General features: G+C 44.5%; 1 protein-coding gene across 1 annotated transcript in view; it reads right to left on the bottom strand.

The window, feature by feature from the left end:
- Positions 1–14,540, bottom strand: part of LOC133107359 (Na(+)/citrate cotransporter-like) — a 36,877-nt gene that overhangs the window by 21,866 nt on the left and 471 nt on the right. Inside the window, exons 2-7 of the mRNA XM_061216349.1 lie at positions 12,189–12,317; positions 8,957–9,093; positions 7,124–7,299; positions 6,554–6,728; positions 1,200–1,412; positions 532–635 (exon numbers count right to left, since the gene is read on the bottom strand). Of these exons, the coding sequence (XP_061072333.1) occupies positions 532–635; positions 1,200–1,412; positions 6,554–6,728; positions 7,124–7,299; positions 8,957–9,093; positions 12,189–12,287 (904 nt within the window). The 5' untranslated portion in view covers positions 12,288–12,317. The remainder of the gene's footprint in view (positions 1–531; positions 636–1,199; positions 1,413–6,553; positions 6,729–7,123; positions 7,300–8,956; positions 9,094–12,188; positions 12,318–14,540) is intronic.

Genomic DNA, 14,540 nt, shown 5'->3' with positions numbered 1-14,540 from the left:
GAAGCAGGTCCCAGGGCATTTTAACTTGGAACACCTTACAGTTGAGCAAAACAGGGGGGGGCGTGGAGGTCTGGAATGCTTTGGAGTTGTGTAATGCAATGTTGGCAAGGGAAGGGGTACAATAGTAAAGAATAGTGTCATATGCATATAAGCAGATGCTATACTGCAACTGCAGCTATTTAAAGCTAAATAATACTGGACCCAGGATGGATCCTTGAGTGACCACTTTTGCATTTTCCAAGGAGGGGCTCCTGTGTCTGGATTATATTTTCACACTGAATTCTGCTACGCAAATAATTGGAAAGCCACTGGGTAGCTGCAGACTCCCAACAATTCAGCTTCCCATAATCTTTTCCTTTTGAGGGTGTGGTCAAATATACCAATGGTCTTGGAAATGTAAATAAAATAGGTTGCACAATGTTGATTTGATTACTTTTTTAGATGCAGTTCACCGTGACATAATGGGCCTCTATAAGTGCCATATGTGCATAATGACCCGTGTGCGTGCTTGTGTGTGAAGGCTTGGCTAACCTGTGCGAGGGCAGGGGAAGAATAAGCTCAACCGGGGTGCTTGGGAGGGGAGGATGAACATGAGTACAGCGATGAAAACAGCTAATGTGGCGTCATTCACATACCTGCGGTGAAAAGGATGTGACTTTCCCACTGCACAGATGACTCATAAACATTTTCCCCCTTTCTCATTACCATCAAGTGTGTCAAAAACTACATTAAGTGCAATGTAGTGATTTACAGTAGCTCAGCGCACCCAGTTCTGGGCTCCCATAACCAGGAGAATCCAGGGATTATGAACATTAAAAGAGCTGTTTGTTTCTTGTTCTTATCAAGACATTTACTGTCTGCTGGAGCATGACTTCCCCGTTGAAAATTCCAGCTAAAATCAGCTGGGATTTTAAGATGGTTGAAAAAGCTTTACATTGTGGTTTGTGGCTTGCTAAAGCTGGTCTCTAACTGGACAAAGCTGGTTAAGCTGCTAGAGTACGCTGTATTCAAACTGGTAGACAAGCTGCCTATATTGACTGATCAGCTGGTCAACCTGCTAAGTGTTGAAAACACAGCTTAAACCAGTTTGACCAGTTTCGGGTCAAAGGGTCTACGCAGGGATAATTTCTTAAGGTCATAAGAGTGTGTGTGTAAGAGTTGTGGTTGTGTGCATGGGTGTGTAGTGGAGGTGATTTTACCCTGTGTTGTTACTGAGGAGACTCCTGGCCCAGCCAGTGGTGAAGCCTGGATCTCGAGTGAACCAGAGGAGGATGAGCAGGAGGAAGAGTACTAGCACACTGCCCTCCCCAAACGAAATGGGACCCAGCTGCCGGAGCTCGTCCCGGACCACCCGGAACATAGCCTCCTCCTCCTCCGATCTTCTCACCCCACAGCCCCACGTCTTCCTGAAGCTGCAGAGTTTGGGAAAAGGCAAGGCTTATCACTGCTCTTCCGTTTTTAGATTAATAGATTAAAAGAGAACCTCCACTAGAAGAAACTTGAATTTGAAGGAGTTGAGCATTGTGTATTTCTTAGTGGTATGTTAGCTGAGGCTTGTGTTAACTAATACAGTGGGATTGCTGGCTTTCTCTGGGTCTCAGTTTCAGAACTTCGGGACCTCATGTTAACAGGACCGAATTTGCATGAATGTTCGTATATTAATAAGTGTCTAAGTGAGGGGTTTGTCTAGGTAATACATTTTTCCAATGCCTAAAATGAACAGCTAAGCCAGAAAACGCAAGAGTGTTTTGATCCTAAAATATGCATACTTCGACCAAAATTGAATTTTATTCATGAAAAGCTCAAAAACTAAAAAAATGATTTTTGTGGGCCTTTAAGCCATGTAAAAAAATGATCTGTTTCTTTTGGTCAGCACTTAAAACTTGCAATACAAACAGTACATACCTTTCCTCTTGGAATGTGATCACAATGCACTATACAGTCCTGCTTGTTGGTAGGTGGCTACTCCAGGAATTCTGAAGGGAAAAAGGGTTGCACACCCAAGCAACGTGCTAGTCCTTGTCTTAAAAAACCTGTAGTGCTGGAACTGAATAAAAGTCTAGCAAACACGGTGTTGTCACATTACTACATTTCCTTTACAAATTCTTAAGAATACCACGCACCAACAATAGCTAAGTACATTATTGATGAAACTTTGTTTTGTATTGTATTATTTTTCTTTGGGATTTTTTTTGTTTGTTTTTTTTGTAATCTATGTTTTATTCATCTTCTTGTTTACTTATTGTTGCTGCTGTCTTGGCCAGGTCTCTCTCTTGATAGTATCACAAGAGACTTATGGAAATAAAAAATGTGCCAAAAGGAATGTTTTCGACATATTTTGAAATCCATTCCACAAAGAATTGAGGCTGTTTTGAGAACAAAGCAAAGCCCCACCCAATATTTATGTTCCTAATAAAGTGCTCAGTGAGTGTATATTTACAGAATTTCCTGTATACAAAAAGAAGGAGAAAGAAGGATGAAAGCTTCTTTTGAACACCTGGAATATTGGATTTTATCCAATCTCGAGACTGAAAACGATCTACGCAACGCCATCTTGATGGCCAATCAGGGCAAAGATGCGCTTTAGCGACCGAATTTACATACGGTGGCTATATAAGCGACATCGCAGGCCGTCATTCTTTCTTCGAGACAAATTTTCAGCGAAGGAAAGAGACAGGGCCTGTGAAGCTTAAAGCTCGCTAATAACTCATAGAACAATGGGTACCACTGTACCCGGAAGTTCTATTTCTTTATTAGCTTCACTTTAAGCTCTATGGGAACCCTATAGCCCACGCCCTGTCGTCAACATCAGCCCCCTGATGCAGAACAACAGGCGATGGCAGTGATAGCCAATCAAGAGGGGCTCCCCTCAATAGCCAGCCCTTTTTTATGCATGAAAAAAAGGGGGACTGTATAAACCGAGGAGCCACAACCATCCCCAGCGCTCGGTTCATGTAAACCAGCTACCGAATACCTAAGCCAGGAGATGGCCAATATAAACATGCACGCCTCTAGCCACCCCGTAGAGGCGTTGCCCATAATGTGTTTGAGCAGCAGCTACGTCCGATTGGACGCTGAGCTCAGGACTGCATGCGCCACCGACGGTGTCGATGCATCCAGCAGATAGAAACGCACAAAGGCGCATGGCGAACTCCATGACGCCGCTGTACAAATGTCCTGCACACTGACCCCTTTAAAAAGTGCCCGAGAAGCTGCCATGCTTCGAGTAGAGTGGGCGCGAACCTCCGACAGAGGGGGCAAGCCCATACACTCATACGCCCAGTTGATTGCGTCAGTAAGCCAATGGGAAAATCTCTGTGCCGTAACAGGTTTTCCCTTAGCAGCAGCACCATAACAGACAAACAGCTGATCTGCTTGTCGAATAGGCTGCGAACGTCGTACGTATATCGACAGAGCACGCACTGGGCAAAGTTTATGCAGCATAGCATCCTCCTCATCGTCATGAGGAGGGGGCTTGAAAGCCACCAGGTCCAATACCCGTGAGCGGAAGGACGTGGTGATAACCTTCGGGGTAAACGCAGGGTTCGGTCTCAGCACGACTCTGTCAGATCCTGAAAGGGAGAGACAGTCCGGGTGCACAGACAAGGCGCATAAATCGCTTACTCGCTTAGCAGAAACTAGCGCAGCAAGCAGCGCTACCTTAAGGGACAAAGCTCTCCACTCAACGCTCTCCAGCGGTTCGAAAGGAGGGCTGCACAAGGCTTTTAGTACCACCGCTAAGTCCCACTGCGGAACACGGGGTGGGGCCACGGGTTTCAGACGCCGGATGCCCTGGATAAAACGCTTTACCAGGGGGTGGGCAGCCACCGTAGAGCCACCATAGCCAGTATGGCACGCAGAAATTGCGAAGACATACCCCCTTAACGTGGACAAAGATAACCCCTTATCAAGTAGGCTCTGCACAAAGTTGAGCACTACGGATACAGGGCACACCAGGGGGTCCTGAGAGCGTTCGAGACACCAAGTCTCGAAGGCCTCCCATCTGCCTTTATAAGCCATTGTAGTTGAGATAGCGCGAGCATGCTGTATAGTATTTACAGCTGCCTCGCTCAATCCCATGTTCACGAGCCTGCTCCTAACAGGGGCCAAGCCGTGAGGCGCAGCCTGCTTGGGTGGGGATGAAAAATGGTCCCCGCCCCCTGAGACAGGAGGTCCCGGCGCTGGGGAAGTCGCCACGGGACGTCGGTCAGCAGCAGGGCTACATCGGCCATCCACTGTTTGTGCGGCCAATCTGGCGCGATCAAAATCAGGGGTTTCCTCTCCTCTCTCGCTTTGGCTAGTACCTGCGGTACCAGACCAAAGGGAGGGAAGGCATAAAGGAGGCGCTTGGGCCAGCAATGGGCTAGCGCGTCCACTCCCAGTGGGGGCGAGCCGGTTGCTGTCATCGCAAACCATAATGGGCAATGCGCATTCTGTCGGGAGGCGAATAAATCCACTCTCGCTTTCCCAAAGCGTGACCACACCTCCGCTACCACGAGTGGGTGAAGACACCACTCTAGGGGGGAGGGACCACCCCGAGACAAGAGGTCTGCGCCGCAGTTCAGCTGCCCCGGGACGTAGAGCGCCCGTAAGGAGCGAACTCGCGGGTATGCCCAAGTCCAGATCCTCACCGCCAGCCGGTGCCGCCCTGTCGGTTTACGTAAGCGACTGTCGCATTGTTGTCGCTTCTGATTAGAACGTGTCTGCCCCGAAGAAGGGGTTCGAAACGTTGTAATGCAAGCCATTGCTTTGCGCGGTCTCTCATTGGATCGAAATGCATTCGCTTGAGCCAGAGTTGCACCGGTCTCATGCGTAGCAATCCCAACGGAACCACGGCGATTGCTGCCGCCATTAAACCCAACAGGCGCATAATCGTGATTCCACTGATGCAGCGACCTGGGAGAAATCGGCAAGCGTGGCCTCTCAGGGAAGCAATTCTCTCCTGAGAGAGACGTGCCGTCATTGACAATGAGTTCAGCCGGAGCCCTAGGTACTGAACACACTGGCTCGGGGTGAAAACACTCTTGTCGCGGTTGATGGTGAAACCCAATCCTTCGATGTGGGTTATCAGCATCTCTGTGTGTTTCCCAGCCAACTCCCTGGAAGGGGCTAACACAAGCCAGTCGTCCAGATACCACCATTTCGAAGGTGCGGGGTGCCAGGGACAGACCGAATGGGAGTTTGGTAAATTCGTACGCTCTTCCCAGAAAAGGGAAACGAAGGTACTGCCAATGGCGCTGTACAATGTTCACATGGAAGTAAGCGTCTTTTAAATCTACGAGCGTGAACCAGTCCCCTTGGCTGATTGAGCTCATTACGCGCTTGTGCGTTAGCATCTGAAAACGCGGACCTGGTTGAAAGCAGTGCAGACTGTACCACGGGCTTCTGAATCTGCAGAAGCCCGGCTCTTAAGTGGGGGCGGGGTCGAAATTGAGCCAGCGACCTGGTGCTTATCTGTGATAGGCCGACGTAGAGTCCTGGCCGGCTTCCGAAGCCGTTCAACCCTGCTGCACCCGTCGCCGTTGGGATAGCGACAGAGCCGGAAGGCTCCAAACTGTCGTCTGGAAGCATCTCCTGGTCACTAGAGTGGAGAAGGAGGTCGTCGTCCTCGTCCCCAGAGCTGTTAGCGAGGGTTAGGAGCGCCTCTTCCAGATGGGCCGTGTCAGACGGAACCCTGCCATCGCGCAGGTTCGGTCTGTCCTCCTGAGAGTGCATGGCAAAAGGCTCCGGGAAGTCAGCCCAACTGGCGTCTTCGCGGTGTATGCTTGCCCGGCGCAGTAGCTCCTGCGCCCCGAGTGCAGCGCAGGCGGTGCAGGTCACCTTAGTTAAGGCCGCGAGAGCATGGGTCTCGCCGAGACACATAACGCAAGCAGTGTGAGGGTCCGTACCCTCCACGGCTGCGTCGCACCCTTGGCACCGCTTCATGACGAATCTTCGAGCTCGACGTCGTCTAGCGAGGGCCTTTGAGTCGGGAAAAAAAGCTCCTTCCTCACAGCGGCGCGTTTCTGCTCGCAGACGAAGAACTTCGGCGTGGTAGAAACGTAAGTCTCCAGCTAGGTTGCTAACCTTGCGCTGAAAATTTGAGAAGAAAGAATGACGGCCTGCGATGTCGCTTATATAGCCACCGTATGTAAATTCGGTCGCTAAAGCGCATCTTTGCCCTGATTGGCCATCAAGATGGCGTTGCGTAGATCGTTTTCAGTCTCGAGATTGGATAAAATCCAATTCCCATAGAGCTTAAAGTGAAGCTAATAAAGAAATAGAACTGAAACACAGTGGAAGTTATTTTGTGTTTAGTGGATACAGACGAATGTGGTTATGCCTGGTGGGCTTAGAAACACAATGGAGCCACAGCCACAACACTGGACAAATTCCCGCTCAAATGTGATGGCAATACCATTGATTTTTCTAAGCTACTGTATGTCTAGGCATAGACATAGAGACTCAGAAAGGACACATGGTAACTATATGATGTTAGGGATGTTATAAGTATCTGAGCTTGGAATCAAACAGTGACACATAACCTAACCTCACTTAGATTAGCTCTACTTACTGGTTCATCTGGCCCTGGAGTACCAGGTTGGCTCCAGTACCGGTTAGTGTAGCAGTGCCCCTGATGCTGGCTGCATAACACACACTCAGCATCATGCCTTTACATATCCTCCTCTTCTCTGCAGCCTCTTCAATCGGCACAGTCTCTTCATACACCCCCGACCCATTCACCACCACTAAGAGAAAGAGGTGGAGGGAGGGGGGAGAGTATTAGTTATTGTTTGACTATGAAAAATAAGCCCACATGCATATTTTTCATCTTTTTGAGTTTTTCATATCATTATGGAGCCTTCAATTTGTGTTCCATACTGATTCAAGTAAAACAATTGCAATTTTGAAGCATGCATATTTTAGAGTGTAACTGCTATTTTTCTGAGCTGTTCAAAAAACAAAGACATGACATGGTATTTTTTTCATAATTATTGGATTGCATTTCAGTCTTATTACTTACTATTATATTTACGCTATTTAGCTACAAATTAGCTAGCTGTATTAATTTCCACTCATTAGTATTTCTGTATATCTGCCATATTTATTAAGCTACAAATTAGCTATTTATGTTCCTGCTCACCCAGCTCTCTCTGTTCCTCAACCCTCTCCACAGGAGTGTGTTCCTGCACCTCCTCCTCCCTGTAGTGTAGCTGCTGCAGCACAGCCTGGATGATCGGCACCATCATGGCAGTGGTGGCGGTGTTGCTGATCCACATGGACAGGAAGGCCGTCACACACATGAAGCCCAGCATCAGCCTAGGGAGTGAAGCACACTCTTTCAGTTCCACACTGCTCGCCTGCACCAGGGAACTCCTGGTACATAAGATCTAACAGAATAACCTGCTTCACCCCTACCAGTCTAGTTTCAGGGCTGGTCATTCAGACACTGCTCATCTCTCGATCATCAAAGTGAGACTACCTTCACTCTCTCCTGGTCTACTCTATCTACCCTGGCCTTACTCAAGATCTCTTCAGTGAAACACACAGAAGTACACACTGAAGTACATCTCTAAATTGTCCTTCCTGGGGTGGTGGCTTGTCTCATACTTGTCTTCTTACAGGCATCCCCAAGGCACCATACTTGGCTTCCTCCTCTTTTTCCTATATATGACATCTCATGTCTTCCCACGGTTTCTCATTTCATTCATATGTTGATCATACTCAGCTTTTCTTCTCTTTCCCTCCATCTTTGCTGGATGGTGATATAAACAGCCTTATAATTATTATGAAAATGTGAAGAGCGACTAACAAGCCATAAGTTCTAGCTGAACAAAAAAATGTACCTGTCCGCACATGCATTAAAGCAAGACTGTAATTGTTTATTTTTGAACCAAAAGACTGGTTCCGAGGGAAAGGTACAGTAGATTCAGCAATAAAAAATAAATAAATTACTACATGATGAAATCAAAATATATAGAAAATACTCTGAGTCTGCACTTTGACCACGTATGAATTACAAACAGAAAATAAAATATTAAATCAGAAAAAGTGGAAAAAAAGGAGAATAAGATGGTGACCCCAAACTTTTGAACATTAGTGTATATTAGCAGTGACATTTTTCTGATTAGACACATACATTGCTTTAGTGGTTTCACAGAAGCCAGGGCTCTCACATGATTGTGAGTTGGTAGCATACATAGCAATATATGAAGATGATGGCTCACCTGTATTCAGGTGAAATAGTCAAGATTATAAAACCTCATGTTTTTCCATACTGCGGTGAGGGTTGCAGTATTTTACCCCCAAACATCTCACACAGAGTCTTCATCCTGGACAACCCTCCAAGAAGGCAGCGACCCCTATGTATGCTGTTTTTGTTACAGCCAAATTATTAAGTTGTTAAGGTTGTGGAACACATGTGTTTAAGTTATTACACAATTCTGCAGCTTAAAGTCATTAACACAATGCAGCTTTGACTCAATATCATTTGCTTTGTCTTTGAAAACATCATCTTCCAAATGGTTAGATGATGATCAGTTGCAAGATGTTCACACTAGTTTCAAGTCTATAATTTGATCAGTTGAAACATGTTTACATTTTTTCATTAAGCATTTGCAGTAACATAGCACCATAACCACAATGTGAATATGGGACTTTTATTCTTCATGGTACTCATAGCTACTTCTTCAGAGGGTAAATAAAAGAAAGGGTCTAATTTTAAAAAATGAACAGGTATAACTGGTTGTAATGAAAACCAGCACATGTGTCCCCAGGAGTTCTGAGTTTCAGAACCACTGCTCTAAACAGCTCTGGGATTATAAAAGCAAGCTAGCATTCTCCAAAGGAAGCATACTTTCCAAACCAACCTCACAAGGCCAGGTTTCCATTTGCTTATAGTCATACTTTATTTGACCCGATTGTATATTGCCATGCATGGAGAAGGATAAGACCGGTCTCGTTGCCGTTAACTCACAATGGCGGTCGGACCCTGATCGGGTATAGCATCCTGAGGGCGATGCGTTTGTGCAGGTTCCAGTGTTCCACTGCCACAGCAACCACCAGTGTACCCAACAACAGCATGGTGCCATCATTCAGGTACTGAATACTCACCTAGGGAAAGAACCGGCAGAAGAGTAATCAGCACAAACAGGGACTCCAGTGCTCATCAATGCAATCACAGAAGCGAAACTAATGGCCAGCCATTCCGGTGACATGCTGTATATGTCCCTCTAATGATGAATCAGAAATTGCTCCCTGTTGCTGACAACTGAGGATGGTTTATCAATATATGTATGTACACGTAAATCCACTTGCATGCACTTCCTCTGGGCATAGACAGTGCAGAGCAGGATTGTTAGACAATTAAATACTATGTAAAATACTACATATTGTATATTAAAATTATGGAAGACGTTTCATGAAAAAGTGTTCTCATTCCCCCCGGCTGTCACCACCCATGAAAAACGATGCCTGGTATATATTTACATTTACATTTACATTTTTGTCATTTGGCAGACGCTTTTAATCTAAAGCGACTTACAAGTGCATAAGTTCTACCACAAGTCAAAGCATCACATCCATAACTAGGAAAATACACATGGAATGCTGTTCTCAACATATAGTCGTCATCATAAGTGAAATTCCTTTTTTTTTCGGGTTAGACAAGGAGGATAGGGATATCAGAAAGGGGGGGCAGGGGAAATCAGGAGGGAGGACTAAGGCAGAGTTTGAAAAGGTGTGTTTTGAGTCTGCATTGAAATAGGGGGAGGGATTCTGCTGTCCTGACAGTGGTAGGCAAGTCATTCCACCACTGAGGAACCAGAACGGAAAACTGGCGTGAATGTGCAGCTCGACCGCCAGGTGCACGTAGAGAGGGAACCATAAGGCGACCAGAGCTGGCAGACCGGTCTAGCTGGGGAGTAGGGAGTGATCAAGGACTGTATGTAAGGTGGGGCAGTCCCCTTAGCAGCCTGAAATGCCAACACTAGGGCCTTGAATCGGATATGTAGATATGTTGGGATACTGAGATGGGTGAATAGGCTAGGATGTTAAGTTCACCTACTTGCGATACAGCATAGATTTGACGTGCCAATTCTTGTTGCACCTCTTTTTCAATGTATCTATATGACCTTAACATCTGACCTATACAGTTGAGAAATATGTGCCCAGAGTCAAGCTTCAAGTTGATACTTTGTTTGTTCCAATCCGATATATAATGTGTTTATGAGTAAATATTTACTGTAAATATACATCTCTGATGAAGAATGACATACAGTGTAGACAATTGTAGGCCAGAAAAGTGCCGTTTTTTGTCACACCTCTTTTGCAATTGACCATATGATCTTGACCTCTGACCTATATAGTTGTCATTTGATAGTCGATAGAACATATAGTTCTCGAGTTATCAGCTATTATAAGTTATGAGGTTTTTATTATTAAGGGAGGAAAAAAATCCAAACCTGCATGGCCCTGTGTGAAAAAGTGATTGCCCCCCCTGTTAAAACATAACTTAACTACGGTTTATCAAACCTGAGTTCAAGCCACACCCAGGCCTGATTACTGCCATACCTGTTCTCAATCAAGAAATCACTTAAATAGGACCTGCCTGACAAAGTGAAGTAGACCAAATGATCCTCAAAAGCTAGACATCATGCTGAGATCTAAAGAAATTCAGGAACAAATGAGAAAGAAAGTAATTGAGATCTATCAGTCTGGAAAAGGTTATAAAGCCATTTCTAAAGCTTTGGGACTCCAGCGAACCACAGTGAGAGCCATTATCCACAAATGGCGAAAACATGGAACAGTGGTGAACCTTCCCAGGAGTGGCCGGCCGACCAAAATTACCCTAAGAGAGCAGCGACGACTCACCCAAGAGGTCACAAAAGACCCCACAACAACATCCAAAGAACTGCAGGCCTCACTTGCCTCAGTTAAGGTCAGTGTTCATGACTCCACCATAAGAAAGAGACTGGGCAAAAATGGCCTGCATGGCAGAGTTCCAAGACGAAAACCACTGCTGAGCAAAAAGAACATTAAGGCTCGTCTCAATTTTGCCAGAGAACATCTTGATGATCCCCAAGACTTTCAGGAAAATACTCTGTGGTCTGACGAGACAAAAGTTGAACTTTTTGGAAGGTGTGTGTCCCATTACATCTGGCGTAAAAGTAACACCGCATTTCAGAAAAAGAACATCATACCAACAGTAAAATATGGTGGTGGTAGTGTGATGGTCTGGGGCTGTTTTGCTGCTTCAGGACCTGGAAGACTTGCTGTGATAAATGGAACCATGAATTCTGCTGTCTACCAAAAAGTCCTGAAGGAGAATGTCCGGCCATCTGTTCGTGACCTCAAGCTGAAACGAACTTGGGTTCTGCAGCAGGACAATGATCCAAAACACACCAGCAAGTCCACCTCTGAATGGCTGAAGAAAAACAAGATGAAGACTTTGGAGTGGCCTAGTCAAAGTCCTGACCTGAATCCTATTGAGATGCTGTGGCATGACCTTAAAAAGGCGGTTCATGCTCGAAAACCCTCCAATGTGGCTGAATTACAACAATTCTGCAAAGACGAGTGGGCCAAAATTCCTCCACAGCGCTGTAAGAGACTCATTGCAAGTTATCGCAAACGCTTGATTGCAGTTGTTGCTGCTAAGGGTGGCCCAACCAGTTATTAGGTTTAGGGGGCAATCACTTTTTCACACAGGGCCATGTAGGTTTGGATTTTTTTTCTCCCTTGATAATAAAAACCTTAATTTAAAAACTGCAAGAAATCAGGAAGGGGGCAAACACTTTTTTACACCACTGTACATCTTTGATGAACAAGGACTAGTTCCAGGGCCTGGCGGTTTCTGAGATTCCGCCACCACAAAATTAAATAAACAAAATTTTAAAAAATTGTGGTTTTCTACTAGAGGGTGTACTAGAGGGCATCTCTGATGACGCATATAATTCCTGCAGAAAATCAATGAAGAAAGAAAACCAACAACTATAAGCCACTATAAGTCACCCCATATTACCTGTCCTCTGAACTGAAGATGGCATTCCATATGTGTAAAACCAAGGATATCAATGATCTTGAAAAGTTCAGCATGAAAGGAGCTCAAATGTGTTTTGTACCTTATCACAAATCATAAGAAAACAATCATGGCTGTCATCTTTAGATTTTGCCCTGGAGCTAACCTTGTACATTGTGCAAGCCTAACCTACCTCTCTGGACCGCATGATGCTGAAAACAGGAAAGAGCACAATAGGTAGCAGGGCAGTGACAGCCATTGGCAGGGCCTCTGTGCACCAGTACACTGCCATCAGCAAGATCACATAAGCACATCCTGCCTCCTGCAGGAGAGGAGGAGAACAGCATCAATCAGGACATGCTACAGTCATTCGAGCAGTAATACTGCGGGTACAGGGAGATAGCAAAATCTGCTAGAAGACCACCACTGTACGGATTCCAGTTCATTATTTCTGTAAATCCGTGGTCAGTAAATGTACCAACTTCAGCTATATCCACTGGAGAAAGTAAGTCGTTACGCACCAGTATGCCACACCACCAAGAGTTTTCCAATTTGTTTGGCAGAAATAATTGGTTTTTAATGGAAGGGGCCGTGTTATATTTAGCCTACAATACCACTTTTAGCATTAGCATGCTCACCATCATACTGTCACAAAACCTTACGACCAAATACCAGCTCATATCCAGCACTGTATATTTAATTACACATTAAAGCCTGAACCTCAACATTTAACTTACAAATCTCCAATCAACCTGCCGAACATGAGCTAAGGTTCTGTAACTCGGACTTAGCTAGAGTTGCCACTTTTTCAAACCATTCAAATGGAATTGAGATACCTGAAAAAGAAGTCTTCCTTGCCTACCAGCAAGATTGTTAGTCACGCTCCTTGAGGAGGATACTTCTCAAGGAGCCAAGGCTTATCACTGCTCTTATTCTTTTTTTGAAAATGAAAAGATAAATGCTTAGAAGAGAAGCTCCACTGGAACTTGAATTCCAAAAACAGAGAAGAGTTGAACATTGTACACTTCTTAGTGGTATGTTTCTAAAAAGCTGAGGCTTGTGGTAACTAACACAATGGAGCATAATGGAGCACTATGGGATTGTTGGCTTTAACAGGACAGGAATTGCATTAATGTGCTTATATGATCCATCTATGTATAATGTTTAGTGGTGTTATTTAAAGATGAATACACATATCAGCTAGGCCAGAAGTTTTAGACCAGGAGATTTACATGCACCTTAGCCAAATCCATGTAAATGCAGTTTTTCACAATTCCTGACATTCCCATTTTAGGTCAGTCACAACTTTATTTTAAGAATTTAAAAACTCAGAAAATTATTTCTTATTGTAATCATCTGTAATCATTAAAATACAGCACAAAGATTTTAAAATGTTTGGACAGTTATAAGGATAGTTACAACATAGCATTCCTGCAGGTCCTGTTGCAAGACTAGTAAAGTAACTTTACTTCCTTCATGATTTCCTTTTCCCCATTGTTTAAACAGATTATTACTGTATGACCATGAGTGACTGCAGACTTTAGTCATGCTGCTACTGGTGATACAAGTCAAAGTTAATACAACCAAAAGTTTGATAAGACACTACTTGCCCTCTGTGTCAGTACACCTACACAAACTGAGGGAAAAAAAAGAAGAAGAATCCCACAAAGGGAGCTCACCAAACAAGATGCAATCCAATTTTAATGAACAGACCAGTGACCACTTTATTCAGTACACCTGTACATCACTTTGTTAATACAAATATCTAATTAGCAATTATCAGAATGGGGTTATCTAAGTAACTGAGTCGGATGGGCTACAACAGCAAAAGTCCACGTCAGGTTCCACTTCTGTCAGCCAAGAACAGAAAGTGTAGTAATGGTGTGGGGAATGTTTTCTTGGCATACTTTGGGCCTGTTAATACCAATCGATCATGATCACTTGAATGCCACAGCCTATTTGACTTTGTTGCTGACCATGTGCATCCCTTCATGACTACAATGTACCCATCTTCTAATGGCTACTTCCAGCATAATAATGCACCATGTCACATTGTCATGAATATGACAATGATCTGAATCTAATAGAAAACCTTTGGAATGTGGTAGAACAGGAGATTTACAGCATGAATGTGCAGCTGACACATCTGCAGAAATTGTGTGATGCAATCATGTCAACATGGAACAGCTTGTGGAATCCATACCATGACGAATTTAGGCTGTTTTGATGGCAAAGGGATGCCCTACACAGTTAGTATAGTGTTCCAAATAAAGTGCTCAGTGAGTGTATATACTGTACTGTATATATGATGAATTCCACCTAAAATGCTCAATTTGCTAATATACTCAAAAATATTTTAACATAATTGACCAGGATAACATCATTGTCACTTCTCAAAAGAAAGCCATCCTATATAATACTATACCACTAATGACTTCTTACAGTGATCCGATCAATTATTAAACTTTACATACGGTTTATTCTAAATGAGGCTACCCTGTCCTACATATGAATGACAAACAGCGACGTTATGTTTCCGGAGGTT

Source organism: Conger conger, chromosome 13, assembly GCF_963514075.1.
Source record: "Conger conger chromosome 13, fConCon1.1, whole genome shotgun sequence".
In the NCBI taxonomy this organism is placed as follows: domain Eukaryota; kingdom Metazoa; phylum Chordata; class Actinopteri; order Anguilliformes; family Congridae; genus Conger; species Conger conger.
This window is presented reverse-complemented; position numbering and strand designations above follow the sequence as displayed.